This window comes from Saccopteryx leptura, chromosome 1 (genome assembly GCF_036850995.1).
Source record: "Saccopteryx leptura isolate mSacLep1 chromosome 1, mSacLep1_pri_phased_curated, whole genome shotgun sequence".
Classification (NCBI taxonomy): domain Eukaryota; kingdom Metazoa; phylum Chordata; class Mammalia; order Chiroptera; family Emballonuridae; genus Saccopteryx; species Saccopteryx leptura.
The window spans coordinates 144,033,125-144,051,273 of NC_089503.1; the positions used below are offsets into that span (position 1 = coordinate 144,033,125).

At 39.8% G+C, this 18,149-nt stretch overlaps 2 protein-coding genes across 10 annotated transcripts in view; both read left to right on the top strand.

Moving 5' to 3' along the window:
• The window catches only part of RAD17 (RAD17 checkpoint clamp loader component), a 41,929-nt gene extending 24,730 nt beyond the window's left edge, over nucleotides 1-17,199 (top strand). For 5 of the 6 annotated variants that reach the window (XM_066376515.1, XM_066376525.1, XM_066376535.1 and 2 more), the window contains 7 exons: nucleotides 189-374; nucleotides 2,134-2,219; nucleotides 2,344-2,490; nucleotides 4,329-4,478; nucleotides 5,962-6,082; nucleotides 14,069-14,126; nucleotides 16,472-17,199. In XM_066376515.1, the coding sequence (XP_066232612.1) occupies nucleotides 189-374; nucleotides 2,134-2,219; nucleotides 2,344-2,490; nucleotides 4,329-4,478; nucleotides 5,962-6,082; nucleotides 14,069-14,126; nucleotides 16,472-16,742 (1,019 nt within the window). In that variant the 3' untranslated portion in view covers nucleotides 16,743-17,199. The remainder of the gene's footprint in view (nucleotides 1-188; nucleotides 375-2,133; nucleotides 2,220-2,343; nucleotides 2,491-4,328; nucleotides 4,479-5,961; nucleotides 6,083-14,068; nucleotides 14,127-16,471) is intronic. The other variant, XM_066376561.1, reaches the window with a different exon arrangement.
• Nucleotides 17,200-17,528: 329 nt separating this feature from the next.
• MARVELD2 (MARVEL domain containing 2) overlaps nucleotides 17,529-18,149 on the top strand; it is a 35,397-nt gene continuing 34,776 nt past the window's right edge. For 2 of the 4 annotated variants that reach the window (XM_066376745.1, XM_066376709.1), the window contains exon 1: nucleotides 17,625-17,787. The gene's annotated coding sequence lies outside the window, so the exon portion shown is untranslated. The other 2 variants (XM_066376718.1, XM_066376736.1) reach the window with 2 other exon arrangements.

An 18,149-nucleotide genomic window follows, 5' to 3' on the forward strand; every position in this document is an offset into this window, starting at 1 on the left:
TCTGTTTCATGAAATACTTTTAGAAATAGTTTAGGCAAAGGGGACTCTTGGTTCGTGTATTTTATAATTATTGTTTATTTGAAAAATGTATTTTAGTTAGAATACTTAGTGAACTATGCCTGAATGTTCTAGTAGCTTTCATATTTTAATTTTATTTTAAATCTTGTACTTGGGTGTACATTGTTTAGGAAGGAACAATTTATGCCCAAGGAAGAAAGGAATGTCTTCATTAAAATCAGATGTTGCACTGTCAAAATCAGGACGAAGAAAAAAATCTGATAAGGTTTTTGAAAATCAAGAAGTTCAAGCTATTGGTGGAAAAGATGTTTCTCTCTTTCTCTTCAGAGCTTTGGGGAAAATACTGTATTCCAAAAGTAAGAAAACCTTATACATTTTTAAAAATTTGTTAGATATTAGTCTTACAGTTGAAATAAAATACCCAAAAAAAGTTTAAAAAAAGTTTAATGTCATGTATTTAAATGTTTCATTATAAGAAGGAACTAGGGCTGGTCAGATACTGTGTGGCAAGGCCTAAGCAGGAAAACGCACTTATCAAGATAGAGTACTTTTGGAATATGAATGGGATTAAACACAAAAACTACTATAGGCCATATTCATGTTTTTAAGTTTTTAAAATTACAGTTTGCCAAAGGTAAGATGTCAGTTCATCTAGAGTTCTCTTAGGGGCAAGTGTTGGTTGCCCAACCTGTCTTATCACTGAGCTCTGGCCGAAGGGCCCTAGACATATTGCCAGGGGACTTCAGGTTTCTCTGGATTCTTTTACATTTTTCTGGTGTCTTCACCAGACAAGCTGCTCTTGTCCCCAGCCAGAGATGTTCTTCCCTTCTCTTCTGTCTTTAATGCTTGCTTCCTTTACCCCTTCACCCCTCTACCCCTGTGCCCCTGTGCCCCTATAATACATCTCTAAGCTCCCCTATTGTCTCTACTTTCAGTAAAATCCCAAATTCCTGTTCTTTAAGTGAAAGATGCCAGTTTTCAGTCTTATGATCCTGAAGGAAGAAAATTGAGATTTCTTTTTTTATTATTGATGTGATTTTTATAGAGAATAAAAGTTTGCACAGATTTTTTAAAAGTCATTGCTATAGTTTATAACAGTTTTATATGTTATAACAAAAAGTAAGTCATCATGATGAATAATTTTTAAAAAGTCTTAGTGTACAGTATCCTCAGTATTCCCTGGGGTAGTTTTTCAAGTCTCTTGTAAAATAGCTGCATCAATGAGTCACAGCTAGTCTGAACAGACATTCGCTGAAGCCTCATGCTTATCACGCCTGTTACTATCTGAGATTGTTTTCTGTTCGCCAAAAACCGAGGTGTTTCAAACTACTGTTTTTATCTTCCTATAAAACTGTGACTGCCTCTTATACCTGCTTTTCACCTATCTGCTTTGTTGAAAATTGGGAATGACATTAAAAAATGAAATAAATGGAAATGATACATACAGGCACCACTGGGGTGGAGGTGAAGACACACCTCTGTCCCTGGCTCTGCTGACCTCTGAGGCTCAGTGACCTCCACTGATTCTTTACCTTCCACCCTCCCTTTTTCTCCTCAGTAATTCATAACCTCTTCTCTTGCATTAGGGAATGGGGTTTGCTGATCTCTCCTGCAGAGAGCAGCATCTTCCTACATACTAAATAAAGCAGTAAAGACCTCTATAATGAGATGAGAATCAAAAGAAAGCAACTCAGAACTGGAAAGGTGAAATGTGATTTAAGAATATGCTGGGCCTGTGATGGTGCAGTGGATAGAGTGCTGACCTGGAACACCGAGGTTGCCAGTTGAAACAAAACCCTGGGCTTGCCTAGTCAAGACACATATGACAAGCAACCAGCTGGACATTAAAAACAGCTTGAGTGAAGCAATTAAATAAAATCTAAGAAAAAAAAGTGGAATACTTTTAATTCCAGAAATGCCATAATCTAAGCCTCAGAATTCTCAATTTTTTCTGGCTAATAGGCAACTCACATAAGCTGCCAGTTATTTTGTGTGTGTGTTTTAACAGCTCACTTGTGTTTTTGAATTACGTGCCTAAAGTATTAAAAAAACCTTCAAATGAGAGATGCTATATAATTATACAGATGATATTTTTAATCCAGAAATTTTTTATAGGAGCGTCTTTAACAGAATTAGATTCGCCTCGATTGCCTTCCCATTTATCAGAGTATGACCGGGATACGTTACTTGTTCATCCTGAGGTAAAGTGTGAAGTCTTTCATAACAGTACTACTTACAAGATGCGTTATTTTACATTTGTGGGCATACACACTTGGCCACTGCATTTTTACCAAAATTATATATGTATGCTTCTTTTTTTTATAGGAAGTAGTAGAAATGTCACACATGCCAGGAGAGTTATTTAATTTATACCTTCACCAAAACTACGTAGATTTCTTCATGGAAATAGATGATCTTGTGAGAGCCAGTGAATTTCTGAGTTTTGCAGATATCATCAGTGGTGACTGGAATGTAAGAACCTTTGACTTAAATGTTTTGGTTTTTGAATATTTCCTCAGAATTGAGAAAGAAATTTTACTTTTATTCTTAATTATTTGACATGATTTTATGTAACTTCCTAATAACTGAGAAAATTAATTTATCCAATTTAGTGTCTGTAATGAAACTTTAGCAGTTAATCTGATTTTTCCAGTGGTAATACAGTATAACACTTAATTTTTTCTAAGTTTTCTGATTATAAAATTAATAGGTACTCATTTTGACAGCCATTAAAAAATGGATAGAAGTAAAATAACTGCTGCTCTCTTATGCTTTTTGCTAGTTTTTAAATTATTTTTTATACATTTGAAATTATTCCTTATAAAATTTGTGTTTTTTCTTAACATTTTCACACTACTCTGGCCACTAGCCACGTGTAGCTGCTCAGATTAGATTAAGATTCGGTTTTGTAGGCACACAGCCACATGTTCAGCATTTGATCGTATAGCTGGTAGCTACTATATTGAACAACCCATATGCAAAACATTTATAGAAAGTGCTATTGGTTAACACTGTTTTGATATATTAATATTTGTGTTATAAATGTTGAAATAACATTAATAATTAAAATTAGAAAAGATACAATAAAAATTTCTTGATATAGGGTCTCATTAGTTGCATTATTCAGCAGTTGTATATATTTGCTTAGTTTTTTTATATTGCTTTTTATCTTGAAATTTTCCAACCTATAGACAAATTGAAAGAATAGTATGATGAATACCTATATACCTTTAACTTTTTTTTTTTTTTTTTGTATTTTTCTGAAGTTGGAAACGGGGAGGCAGTTAGACAGACTCCTCCTGGGTGGATCCTGCATGTGCCCGACCTGGATCCACCCAGCACGCCCACCAGGGGTCGATGCTCTGCCCATCTGGGGCATCGCTCTGTTGTGACCAGAGCCGTTCTAGCGCCTGAGGCAGAGGCCACAGAGCCATCCTCAGCGCCCAGGCAAACTTTGCTCCAATGGAGCCTTGGCTGCGGGAGGGGAAGAGAGAGACAGAGAGGAAGGAGAAGGGGAGGGGTGGAGAAGCAGATGGGCGCTTCTCCTGTGTGCCCTGGCCGGGAATTGAACCCGGGACTTCTGCACACCAGGCCGACGCTCTACCACTGAGCCAACCGGCCATGGCTATACCTTTAACTTTTGTTAACCAGTTTTTCACATTTTGCCACATTTGCTTAATCTCTATTTATTTACACATTTGTTTTAGCTGAATAATTGGAAAGTAATTACAAACATCATGACACTGAATACTTAACTATGCATAATAACATTACTCTATTACAAACATAATAGCATAACATCTAAGAAAATTAACATTAACTTACTGCCCTTATTTTGATTTCCCCAGTTGTCTCAAAATGTATTTAAAGTTGTTTCTCGCTCTGGCCTGGAAGCTCAGTTGGTTAGAGTGTCATCCTGATACACCGAGGTTGCGGTTTAATCCCGTCAGAGCACATATAAGAATCTACCAGTGAAAGCATAGATGGTAGTGCAACAAGTTGATGTTTCTCTTTCTTCCTCTCTCTCTCCCTTCCTCTCTGTAGAATCATATATTTTTTTTAAATTAAAATAGAGTTGTTTCTCCCACTCTCATCCAAGATCCAATCAGAGTTTACACATAGCATTTGATTATTTTATTTCTTAGTTTTGCTTTAAATAGTCTTGTAGCATACTATTTTTAGGGCTGCATTTATGTTGAAAAAAGTTAACATACAGTAACTAAATCAGGTTAGTCTTTTTTGGTGTCAGTAGTACCAATATTTTGTAAGTCTCTTGTTTTCTTTATTTCATGTCTTGCCTCCCTTTTTAGACACGCTCTTTACTCAGTGAATATAGTACTTCTATAGCTACAAGAGGTGTGATACATTCCAACAAAGCCCGAGGATTTGCTCATTGCCAAGGAGGGGGATCAAGTTTTCGACCATTGCACAAACCCCAGTGGTTTTTCATAAATAAAAAGGTAAAAAAAGAAATTATACACTTTCCATAGGTGAACTTTATGGCATGTGAATTACATGTCAATAATGCTGTTTCTTTTTTAAGTTAAATAAAAATGGTGTTTCATTTTTAGTAGAAAATACTTGGTGAGGACCACAATTTTCTTTAAATTATGATAAAACATAAAAGAATAATCTTAAGTGAGTAGTCATTTCTTAGGGAAAAACACTCAACATTTGAAAGCCCATACCTATTTTATTAGTTGACTATTATTGAAAATAAATCCTAGCTTTGCCTTTAACCAGCTGGACAAGTTACTTTACCTAACAACTAATAAGTGTGTGCAGTTAGTTTCCTTGGCTATAAATGGAGAGGATTGAATTCAAGGCTGACAACAGGTAGCACACAAGTTGATAATAAGACACAGAGGTTTTTTTTAATGAATTGTCCATCTTTAAAAGTTAGTGTATTGCCCTGGCTGATAGCTCGGTTGTTAGAGCATTGTCCCAATACACAGGGGTTGCTGGTTCGATCCCCAGTCAGGGCATATGGAGGAACAGATCGATGTTTCTGTCTCTCTCTCCCTTTCTCTCTCTCTGAAATCAATAAATAAATTTAATAAATAAATAATAAAAATTAGTATAAAAATTATGATTCAGACATGGGTTTCTTACTTCAGAGTTTCTGAAATCTCCTGGAAAAAAATAAAAAGGAAAGTAAGGCAACACTGGCCCATATTTTTACATGCAGCAATCTGCTCAAGCTGAGTGGGATCTGCCCTTGGGGCCGGGGGTGGTAGGTACCGCTGCCCCCAGCTGTTCCACTGCACTGATGCAGATTGCCTCCTGGCTCCTGTGGCATCCGAATCTGTGACCCCCTGGACACGGGCACCTCTAAGATGTCTTCTGTTTCTAAAATTATATGGCTAAGTGTGAGCCTATAATTCATAACCTAAGAAATTTCAACAGATTACTTTGAAGAATTTTATGACTTCTAAGCAACTTATAAATCCCTTGTTGACTTGCTTTGCTCTTAGAGCATATAAACATTATTAATTTTGCCTTATAGTTACATATGAATTATCTACCTGAGTCTGTAAGCTCCTTGAAAGCAAGATTGTGTTTCTCTCCTTCACCTAGCATTGCACCTGAGTTAACTGAAGAAAGTTAAGTTCTTTCATTGAGAAACAATATCCTTGCCTAATTTGTGATGTGTGTATATTCATAAACAGAATTCTTTTGATTTTAAGTGTTTTTTCCATCTACCTTAAGTTTTTAAAAAAATAAATTCTTATTGTTCTTCATCAAATATAAAATAGTTGTGTAGGTAAAATGCTTTATTAGGTAATGTGAGCATAGTTATAAAGAATTAGATAAACTCTTAAAAGTATATTTGTAGTATATAAGCATACACACTTTTATAATACAATAAAAGTGTATCCAGGAATACATATCCATGTTTTCTATTTTATTTTTCATTTCATCCTTTTTTGTTCTTCTTTACAGTATCGGGAAAATTGCCTGGCAGCAAAAGCACTTTTTTCTGACTTCTGCTTACCAGCTTTATGCCTACAAACTCAGCTGTTGCCATACCTTGCTTTGCTAACCATTCCAATGAGAAATCAAGGTAATAAAATGGGTTTTTATTGTCTCTAAGAAGTAGTGTTTTATAACATTATCTTTTTATAGGTCAACTCATTGCTATAGACTGATGAAACTGAGTTTTTTCCCTTGTTTTTTATCTAGAATTAACATGATTTTTTATTAAAAAAGAAAGAACTAAAAAGATACAGAAGTATATAAAATAAAACTGAAAGTCCCCTATAACCACAGGCAATTTCTTTTGACAGACTAGTGTAAATTCTTCCATACATTTTTCTGTGCATATACAAATACTAGATATACGCTTTAATTGACTATGTCACTTACCATGGATCGTGTTCCTTATTTTATAAATTAGTGCTAAAGCTGTTCTGGAGACATGGAAGTCCAAAATCAGTGCACTAACAGATCCGTTGTCTGGTGAGGGTCTGCTTCCTAGTTTGCAGGTGTTTGTCTTGTTTTCTCACATGGTAGAGCAGAGCAAGAGAGAGCTGTCTCTGGGGTTCCTTTTATAAGGGCACTAATTCCATTTATGACTTTCATAGGGTACTAATTCCATCCTTATGACTTAACTACCTCACAAGAAAATAATAATAATAATAATTACCACACAAGACTCCACCTACTAAAACCGTCACATTGTGGGGTTAGGATTTCAAATACATGAATTTGAGGGGACATTCAGTTCATAAAGTGACAAAGTTTGAGTATATTCAGGTTAACTCATGTTTTTTCAAAATGTATAATTTTATTTAATCTTATTGATTGATATTGTTTAAAGATACAGTTTGCCTTATAACTGATCAAAGGAGAGGATTATAGAGTAAGTGTCTACCTTTATACAATGAGAGTCTCATCTTGTAACAGAGTATTAATACTTAAAGTTTTAAAATACATTCTACATTCATAGTTAGAAGCAGATGATTTTTGAATAGTAGACATGATTAATCTGTGGGTCAGAATCCAGAGATTTCTCTATTCTTGCCTATTAAATATTTTGAAGATCATACTAGTTTTTTTAAACTTTATTTTGAAATAATTTAAAACTTAGAGAAAAGTTGTGAAGATAGTATGAAAGAATTCTTGTATAACCTTCACCCGGATTCCTCAGTGTTCAGTTTTTACCGTGTTTACCTTTTATCTCTCTGTCTCTTTCTTCCTTCCTTTCTTTTTTATTTATTTTTTTAATTAAGTGAGGATGGGAAGAGGCAGACAGACTCCTGCATGCACCCCAGCAAGAATCCACCCGCAAGCCCCCTACAGGGTGATGCTCTGCCCATCTGGGGCGTTGTTCCATTGCTCAGCAACTGAGCTCTTTTTAGTGCCTGAGTCAAATGCCATGGAGCCATCCTCAGCACCCAGGGCCAACTTGCTCCAGTCGAGCCATGACAGGGGAAGAGAGAGAGAGAGGTGAGAGGGGTAGAGGAGGAGAAGCAGATGGGCGTTTCTCCTGTGTGCCCTGACTGGGAATGAACTCAGGACATCTACACGCAAGGCTGACACTTTACCACTGAGCCAACCAGCCAAGGTCTCTCTCTTTATATCAACTTGCCACACATACATGTTTTTTTTATGAATCATGTTTGAGTAAATCGCAGATATCATACCCTTTATTCTTAAACACTTCAGCATGTACTTTCAGAAAACAAAGATATTTCTACATAACTACAATATACACATCAAAATCAAGAAATTAACTTTTACACACTACTACCATCTAATTTATACACTCCATTCAGAGTTTGCCAGTTGTCCTAGATAATTTCCTTTGTAAAATAACAATGAGAACTTATTCTTTTTCTTGTCCAGAATCCAGTGCAAATCACATGATGTATTTAGTTACCATGTCTCTTTAGTCTCCTCTGATCTGGAACAACATACCTTAGTCTTTCTTTGTCAGTGACAGTTTTGAAGCATATAGCACAGTTGCAATGTAGAGAATGTTCCCCCTGTTTAGGTTTGTCTGATGATTCCTCATGAGTGGATTCCTCATGTGCTTTTGGCAGGAATGCCACAGAAGTGATGCTCTGTTCTTCTCAGTGCATCATATCAAGAGAATATGATGTCTATTTATACTGTTACTGATAAGTTAACCTTTAATAAGATGATATCTCAGGTTTTTTAATGTAAAGTTATTTTATGGGGAAATACTCTAGACTATGTAAGTATCCTATTTCTCATTAAAATTTCACCTACTAGTCAGAGAATCTTTTGCTTATTTCCTAAATCTGTGATGGTCGATAAATGGTGATTTTTCTGATAGCATTATTTCTTCTACATTTGTGTTGGTACTATAAGGTATTGCTTTGCCTTCTCTTCCATTTATTTGTTTATATGACTGTGGACTCCAATTCCTCGTTTTTTCAGTTGTAGTTCCTTGTGTTCATTATTTATTTTGGTCTCAGATTGTTCAGATTTGGCCAGTGCAAGCTGCTTCAAAGTAACTCTGTGCCTTTGGTGTGCATCTGTTAACTCTTTGAGTACTTTCTTTCTGATACAAAATCATCCAATATCATTTTATACTTTCCCTGCTGCAGTGCTAGAACCAGGACTTCCATGGAGCCATGGTTCCTTTAGTGAGATGGTATTCAGAAATCAGTATTTGGCACTAGGTATGCTCATTGTTACTGGACTGTCATTGTTTCTAGGCTTTTTCAGTGGAACAAAGTTAGGAAGTGTGTGTGTGTGTGTGTGTGTGTGTGTGTGTGTGTGTGTGTGTGTGTTTGCATCAGTACCTTCAATTTCAGTCTAACACCACTCAGTTTAACCTTTCCCCCCTAAGTATCTCTTCCTTCTTTCCTTCCTTATTGAACAATGAAAAACCTATCTTCCATTTTGCTAAATATTTTAGCATCTCCTGACAGTGAAGGCTGTTCCTTCGGTTCCAGCCCTACTGCTACCAACTTGCGTTGGCACAACTGGCCTTGTTCTGTGTCCCCACTGCTGGCTTTGGGATCAAGAATCAGTGTGATTAGCAAAGGCCTCCTTGGACCAGGAGCACCAGCATCACCTGGAAGCTTGAGAGAAATGTAGAATCTTGGGCTTCACCCAGTAACTAATGAATAAATGTGCATTTTAACAAGATTCTCCAGAGGATTCTTCCACAGCCCATTTGGAAGAGTTGAGGAGTGCTAGTTTAGATTACTTACATTGGGATCATCTGGAGAATCATTCATCCTCTAGTTAAAAATTCAGACTCCAGGATCACAACTCTTAAATTTTCTGTTTTTTTAAAAATTGTGATTGCATTAGTAGTGGATTTCTTTAAAAGGTTACTAAGACCCTCAAAGTGTTGGATTTGCAAAACTTTAAGAGGTTTAAATAATTTAGTCAAAAATAGGATGTTTGTTTGCCCTAACCAGGCAGTGATGCAGTGGATAGATCATCGGACTGGGACTGGGATGTGGAGGATCCAGGTTTGAGACCCCGAGGTCGCCAGCTTATGCGTGGGCTCATCTGGTTTGAGCAGAGCTCACCAGCTTGGACCCAAGGTCGCTGGCTCGAGCAAGGGGTTACTCGGTCTGCTGAAGGCCCATGGTCAAGGCACATATGAGAAAGCAATCAATGAACAACTAAGGTGTCGCAAATGAAAAACTGATGATTGATGCTTCTCTCTCCGTTTCTGTCCCTATTTATCCCTCATAGACCTCGGGGTTTCGAACCTGGGTCCTCCGCATCCCAGTCTGATGCTCTATCCACTGCACCACCACCTGGTCAGGTTGTTTGGCTCTTCTTTATATGAAATTTTATCTCATTTCTTTCATTTTCTGTGTTACATTATTTCAGACATTATTTCTTTCATATTTTTTCTGCTTCTTTCTCTTTTCTAGTCCTCCATTAGTGTTTGTTGGGATGCTTAAAGGTATCCCACAGTGGTAGCTTTGTTCAGTTTTCTTCATTCAGTTTTTTCTCTTCATTTGTACTGTCTTTGTCAATCTGTGTTCAAGTTAACTATTTCTTCGGCAAGTTCAAATCTACTGTTGGGCCTCTCTAGTGATTTATTTTGGCTATGCGACTTTTCAGCTCTAGAATTTCCATTTGGTTCTTCCTGTAATTTTCTGTCTTTATTGATATTCTCTATTTGATGAGGCATTGTCATTATAGCTCCCTTTGCTTTCTTAAGCATGGTTTCCATTTGGTCTTTGAACATATCTGCAGTGGCTCCTTTGAAGTCTTTGTCTATTAAATTAAATTCTGGGCCCCCTCTTAGTTTTGTTATCTTTTCCTGTGTATGGCTGATACTTTTTTTTTAAGTTTTTTTTTTTTTTTTTCTTTATTCATTTTTAGAGAAGAGAGAGAGAGGGAGAGAGAGAGAGACAGAGAGAGAGAAGGGGGGAGGAGCTGGAAGCATCAACTCTCATATGTGCCTTGACCAGGCAAGCCCAGGGTTTCGAACCGGCGACCTCAGCATTTCCAGGTCGACGCATTATCCACTGCGCCACCACAGGTCAGGCTTTTTAAAGTTTTTTTAAATGTTTATTTTATGATTTTAGAGAGAGAGGAAGGGAGAGAGACAGGAACATCTATCTGTTTCTATATGTGCCCTGACCAGGGATCGAACCAGCAACCTCTACACTTCGGGATTACACTCTAAACAACCGAGCTGTCCCACCAGGGTGGGGTCACACTTTCTTGTTTCTTTGCATAGTAACAATGTTTTCTTAAAAACTGGACGTTGTAGCCTGACCAGGCGGTGGTGCAGTGGATAGAGCGTCAGACTAGGATGCAGAGGACCCAGGTTCGAGACCCCGAGCTCACCAGCTTGAGCATGGGCTCATCTGGTTTGAGCAAAAGCCCACCAGCTTGAACCCAAGGTCACTGGCTCCAGCAAAGGGTTACTCGGTCTGCTGAAGGCCCACGGTCAAGGCACATATGAGAAAGCAATCAATGAACAACTAAGGTGTTGCAACGTGCAATGAAAAACTAATGATTGATGCTTCTCATCTCTCTTCGTTCCTGTCTGTCTGTCCCTGTCTATTCCTCTCTCTGACTCACTGTCTCTGTAAAAAAACAAAACAAAAAACAAACAAAAAAAACTGGACATTGTAGGTAATATGTTGTAGCAACTCCGGATACTGATTTTCCTCCACCCTCTGGGGCTTGTTTTTATCATTGGTATTTGTTTAGTGATTTAGCTAAACTATTTTAATGAAGTCTGCTTCCCTCTGCAGTGTGAGGCCTTTGTCACTCCTTAAAAAGCTCAGCCTTGGGCATGCCCACAGTTACTTTGTGATGACAGTGGTTTTAGCAGGGCTCTCTTTGACTTTATTTCTTCTTGCTTTATTTCTTGGTTAAACTGTCTGCCTTGTTTGGCATCTAACCCACCTGTTATGCTCCACTAATTCCTAGCTGATTGGTTTATTGTTTTCAGCAGTGCCAGGGGCATAAATTATTCTATAGCTTGGTTGAATTTGGGCAGGTGTAGAGTTGAGGCACATCTCTGAGATTTGTTCACCCCAGAAGGTAATTCTTCTTAGCTGTCTCTTTCTCTGGTTCTTTCTTATGAAGTAGCTGGCTTATGTTTAGCTGTTGCTCTTAATTAAGAGGAGCCATTGATTTTAAGATGTCTTTTGGCCCTGACCAGTTGGTTCAGTGGATAGAGTGTCAGCCAGAGTTCAGACATCCTGGGTTCAATCCCGGGTCAGGACACACATGAGAAGCGACCATTTGCTTCTCTTCTTTTCCCCCTTACCCCCTCTCTTCCCCTCTCTCAACCAGTGGCTAGATTAGTTCAAGCATCAGCCCCAGGCGCTGAGGATAGCTTGGTTGGTCCGAACATTGTTTCCCAGATAGGGGTTGCCAGATGGATCCTGGTCGGGACACATGTGGAAGTCTGTTTCTCTATCACCCCTCCTCTCACTTAAAAAAAAAAAGAAAGAAAAAGAAGTATGTCTCTTAAGCTTGAGCTTCCCCACACTGTTTTAAATAAAGTCAGTTTCTTTGGTAGGGCTTCAGAACTCTCCCTTCATATGGGATGCCTCTTTCCCCTGAATAAAATTCCTGAGCCTCTCTTCTGGGTGGGTATTCAACTGGAGGTAGCCTCTGAACATCTTGGTTTGGCCTCTCCCAGTGCACACCCTCTGCCCTACGAATGAGCTGAGGCAAAGGTCATTGCAATTTGAGGAGAAGGGAGTATTCTCGGCCTGCTGTGTCTCTGGAGTAGAACTTCCATACTTTAGGTGGGGGCTTGGGGCTGGGTGGTGAAAGGAGGCCCCAAACTCTTGGCTGACCACACTTACCAGGAGGGAGCCCTTTGTTGGCTGCACCCAGCTGGAGCAAGTCTCCCTAAAAGCAAGGAGGGGAAGAAGCAGGTCATTGCTCAAATGCTGCAGATTCTTGTTAGATTACTTTGAATGTTTCCTCACAACATAAAATTTACCATCTTAAACCATTTTTAAGTAGTGTTAAGCATTGTTGTGCAGCAAATCTCCAAAATTTGTCACCTTGTAAAACTGCAATTGTACACATTAAATACTAACTACTCCCCCACTCTTACCCCGACTCCTGCCAATACCACCTACCTTCTGTTTAGGAGTTTAACTGCTCTAGGGACTGCACAAAAGTGGAATCATATATTTGGGGTTTTTTGTGATTGGCTTATTTCACATAGCTTGTCATCAAGGTTTGTTCATGTGTAGAATGTGTCAGAATTTCTTTTTTCGTGTGTGTATTTTTCTGAAGCTGGAAATGGGGAGGCAGTCAGACAGACTCCCGCATGCGCCCAACTGGGATCCACCAGGCACGCCCACCATTTGGAGAAATGTCTGTTCAAGGCTTTTTAAAAATCTGTTTCAGCTCAGATTTCTTGTATTTTTTCTGAAGGGGGCGATGCTCTGCCCATCTGGGGCATCGTTCCGTTGCGACCAGAGCCACTCCAGCTCCTGAGGCAGAGGCCATGGAGCCATCCCCAGCACCTGGGCCATCCTTGTTCCAATGGAGCCTCGGCTGCGGGAGGGGAAGAGAGAGACAGAGAGGAAAGAGAGGGGGAGGGTCAGAGAAGCAGATGGGCGCTTCTCCTGTGTGCCCTGGCCAGGAATCAAACCCGGACTTCCACATGCCAGGCTGACGCTCTGCCACTGAGCCAACTGGCCAGGGCCTGGTATTTCCTTTTTAAGGCTAAATAATATTGTTTGTATTCAGTATATACCACATTTTGTTGATCCATTCATCTGGACATGTATGTTGCTTCCACCTTTTGGCTTTTGTGAGTAGTACTGCTGTGAACCTAGGTATACACATAAGTCTAAAAATCCTACTTTTAGTTCTTTTGATGTATACCCAGAAGTGCAAGTATGAGATCATATACTAATTCTATTTTTAACTTTTTTTTTTTTTGTATTTTTTCTGAAGTTGGAAACAGGGAGGCAGTCAGACAGACTCCCGCATGTGCCCGACTGGGATCCACCCGGCATGCCCACCAGGGGGCGATGCTCTGCCCATCTGGGGCGTCGCTCTGTTGCAACCAGAGCCATTCTAGCACCTGAGGCAGAGGCCATAGAGCCATCCTCAGTGCCCAGGCCAACATTGCTCCAGTGGAGCCTCGGCTGCAGGAGGGGAAGAGAGAGACAGAGAGGAAGGAGAGGGGGAGGGGTGGAGAAGCAGATGGGTGCTTCTCCTGTGTGCCCTGGCTGGGAATTGAACCCGGGACTCCTGCACGCCAGGCCGACACTCTACCACTGAGCCAAACAGCCATGGCCTATTTTTAACTTTTTAAGGCTTTTTAAGCCTTACCATTTTCCACATCAGCTACACCATTTTATATTCCCAGCAGCTATGCAGAGGGATTTCAATTTCCCTACATTCTTGCTAAACCTTTTTGTTTTCTGGGTTTTGGGGTTTTTGTTTTTTTTTATAGAAGTCATCTTAAGGGGTATGAAATGGTATCTTGTGATTTTAATTTACATTTTCCTATAATTAATGATTTTGAGAATCTTTTAACGTGTTTAATTGGCCATTTATATATCTTCTTTGGAGAAATGTCTATTTAAGGCTTTTTAAAAATCTGTTTCAGCTCAGATTTCTTTTATCCAAGATATTGGAAGACTTCCTCTGAAGCGACACTTTGGAAGGTAAGCTGATAGGTTGAACTTTTTATTTTTGAAGTGAGAGGAGGGGAGCTAGTGAGACAGACTCCCACATTCACCTCGATCAGGATCCACTTGGCAACCCGTCTGGGGCCGATGTTTGAATCAGCTGAGCAATTTTTAGCGCCTGATGTGACATGCTTGGACTCATAGAGCCATCCTCAGCTCCTGGAGCTGACACTTGAACCAATCAAACCACTGGCTGTGGGAGGGAAAAAGGGAGAGAAAGGGGAGAATAATGCAGAGAGAAGCAGGTGGTCACTTCTCTTGTGTACCCTGACTGGGAATCAAACCTGGGAAGTCTATACCCCAGGCTGATGTTCTATCCACTGAGCCACCAGCTGGGGCAGTTTTAATTTTCAAAGAGCTATTACTGAATTGTCCACTGTGTTATCTATTCAGTATCAATCAGTGTCTATAAAATTGAAGAAATACACACTGGGCCCAGTGAATAAAGACCATATGATTGCATTGTAGACCCATCATTTTACTACATATAAAACATATTTTCACCACCTTACAATGAAATATCAGGCTAAATAGAATCATGGAATCCCCAAAACAGAGGAATCTTTAAAGTCCTTCAACAAATCTTGTATACCCCTTTTCAGCTTTCCTGTCAAGAGATTTTTTTTTAGCCTATGTTTGAAGTCTGCAGTGACCAAGAACTACCTCAAAAGCACTGTCTTTTATTTTCTTATCATAGAAAATTCAGACAAGTGAGAAAATACAGATGCTATAGAGATAAACCTGTATCTATACTATTCATTAAAATTGTTTCAGGGCTAGTATCAGTGATTAACACAATACCTGTATTTTATTTCTACTTAGTTTATTGGTAAGGTCAGATTATGCACTCAAGCATTTGAAAAGGGTTAAAAAGGGCTCTGGCCGGATAGCTTGGTTGGCTAGGCCCTGGTCAGCAAACCGCAGCTCACGAGCCACATGCAGCTCTTTGGCCCCTTGAGTGTGGCTCTTCCACAAAATATCACGTGCGGGCACTACCTCGATAAGGAATGTACCTACCTATATAGTTTAAGTTTAAAAAATTTGGCTCTCAAAAGAAATTTCAATCGTTGTACCGTTGATATTTGGCTCTGCTGACTAATGAGTTTTCTGACCACTGGCACTAGAGCATTGTTCTGATGCATAGATGTGCAGAGGCTGCCAGTTTGATCCGAGGTCCGGAAACATACAGAAGCAGATCAATGTTTGTGTCTCTTTCCCTTTCTCTCTCCAAAGTCAGTAAAAAGTAATATATATATATATTACTTTTATATATATATATATAATATATATTATATTGGGCATATATCTATACTGACTGAATTTTAATTGATTTTGGAGAAGGGAAGGGACAGAGGGAGAGAGAGAGACAGAGAGACCAGACCAGGGATCAAACCAGCAACCTCTGTGCTTCAGGATGATGCTCTAACCAACCGAACTATCTGGCCAGGGCTAAAATAAATAAATAGGTAGGTAGATAAATAAATAAATAGGTTAAACACTTACTGGTTTAACTACTTGATCTGAATTGCGAGGCAGGACTTGTCAGTGCTACATATTACATTGATTAGAACTGTTAGCTTTCATTTATGATGACCACATTTATCTTTAATTCATTATTGATAACATTAAATCTTAATATTTTAATAGCTGCATAGTTTCCTTTAATTCAACCTGTTTTGTACATTTAACTTACTTTCCAGCTTTTATCACAGCCTTTCTTATAGCTAAATCATTAGGCACAACAAATACTATTTACATAGGATGAATTCCTAGAAATAAAATTGCTGGATCAATAAATGTACGCCTTTCTGAGGTCTTTGCTCTGTAGTCAGATTGTTTCCAAGAGTATGTTGACTATTTTATGCCCTTTTACCATGAATCAGCATGTTTTTTCTCTCTTGCCACTGCTGGTTATTATTATTTTAAAATGTCTTTGCCAGTTTAAAAGATGACAATTGTAGCTATTATTTTAATTTCCATTTTTAAAATTACAAATCGGATTGAACAATTTATTTAGTTATCATTGGTATTTTTTTGTAAGTTCATGTTTTATGCCCATTTTCTTTTCTTTTCCTATTTAATTTTTTATTTTTGGTTTGTAAGAACTCTTTACTAAAGACATTAATCAACTCATTTGTATCATAAGTTGTAATGGTTTATTCATAATCTGTCATTTACCTTGTATTTTTGTTTTTGTTAAACTAGTTGACTTAAAAAGTGACTAGAATGAAAGTCATCTTCAGAATCTTTATACGCATGGTATAATTTAAAGGAATCCCCTCCTTTGGTTATTGTTAATGCCTGCATTATTAATCTGGCAGATTAAAAATGGAAGCCTTGAGTGACAGGGAGCAGGGAATGATAGATCCAGAAAGTGGAGATGAAACCCAGCTTAGTGGACGACAGAGGAAGCCCGCAGAGGAAGAGCTGGATGAACCCACTGAAACCACGGAACCTGAAACCTGGTCTCTTCCTTTGAGTCAGAATAGTGGGAATGAACTGCCTGCCAGCCAGCCTTGGCCCTTATCAGCCCAGGAAGACATGGAAGAAGAACACGTGATAATAGAAGAATATGAAAGCGATGGGACATAGAAACCAGCTCACCAGTCACATTGCTACTTGATAGACTCACATTAGTTTTATTCAGTAGTACTTGAACAGAGATAATATACTTTTCAAGTGAATTACAGTTTGTCTTCACTCTTGTAGTATTTCAGCACAAGAAACTGACTCTTCTGTCATCTTGAAGTAAATAGAAGGTCAAGCCTTCAAATAATTGTTTTTTCTCTAGTATTTATTTAGTCTTGTGAGTCGTGTTGGGAGAGGAGGTCAGTGTGTGTGAAGTGTTTTAACGTTATACCAAATATCACAAAATGTGAAGAAATAACTCAGAATACAAAAAGTTTATGGAGTTGTAAATATGAATATAAAACAGTTTAGTATGCGAGTATGAGTGTAAATAAACGTGCCTTAATTACAGTTTATGGTTTCTAGCTTCTCAGGTATCTTTTTTTGTATGTTGTACAGTGGAATAATCTAGATACTTTTTGGAAAGTATTGAATAATTTATATCAAAATTAAAATGTTGAATTTCTTTTTGTTTTTCCTATCTTTTAATATTTCCTGACGTGTATTTCCTGCCATGTATCATTGGGCGTGAATCTCCTTGATCTAGAGTCAAACTTTAAAAAAAAAAAAAGGGAAGAGGATGGCTGCCTTGAAATGAGAGGGGCCCACGAAGGGTTAATCACACCCTTAACTATCCTTCCCACGGTTTCCGAGCGGAGCCTAGGTCGTTACCTTTGCCGTGAGGGGCGGGGCGGGCCCGGCAGGCCTGGGCTGCATGCGGGAGTCCTGACAAAGCCGGGCGGGGCATGGCTTGGCTCGGCCCCGCCCCGGGAGCCGAGCCCGGTTTCAGCGCCGCGGGCAGCTGGCGCGCTCTTCCGGCAGCGGCACAGGTGAGGGGGGTCCGAGGGGTGGGGCCTACGTGGCCGGGACGCGGGCGCGGAGGGGCCGGCGCTTCCCCGGCAGGTGCGCGGATGGAGAGGGGACCGAGGACCCCTGGCAACTTCGTGGGCCTTTGGCGCTGGACGCCCGGCCCCGCCATTACCCGGGGCCGAGGCCGGCTGCCGGCGCGGTAAGGGGTGGACGGGAAGCCGGGCCAGGGGATCTGGAGGGCCTGCCATCCAGCCTGGTCTCATTCGGGGGACACAGGTGCGCGGCTGCAGGTGGCCGCGTCGCCGCTGTCCTTCCGGGCGCAAGGATCCTGGTCATTTCAAGTCAGACACGGCTGAGGCGGCTTAATTCGGGCCACGCTGGGGTGGAATCTCCAAAGACCGAGTGGGTTTTCACTCAGAGACGCGGGGCGGGCAGAGCAAAGGTCAGAACGGTGGGTGGGACCGCGCGTCGAGCGGCGGACTCGGGAGACGCCGGGGCGAAGATGTTCGGTAGCCTGTGGCGTTCCTTCTTGAGTGAAGGTGAAAGCCTCAGGGTCTTTCC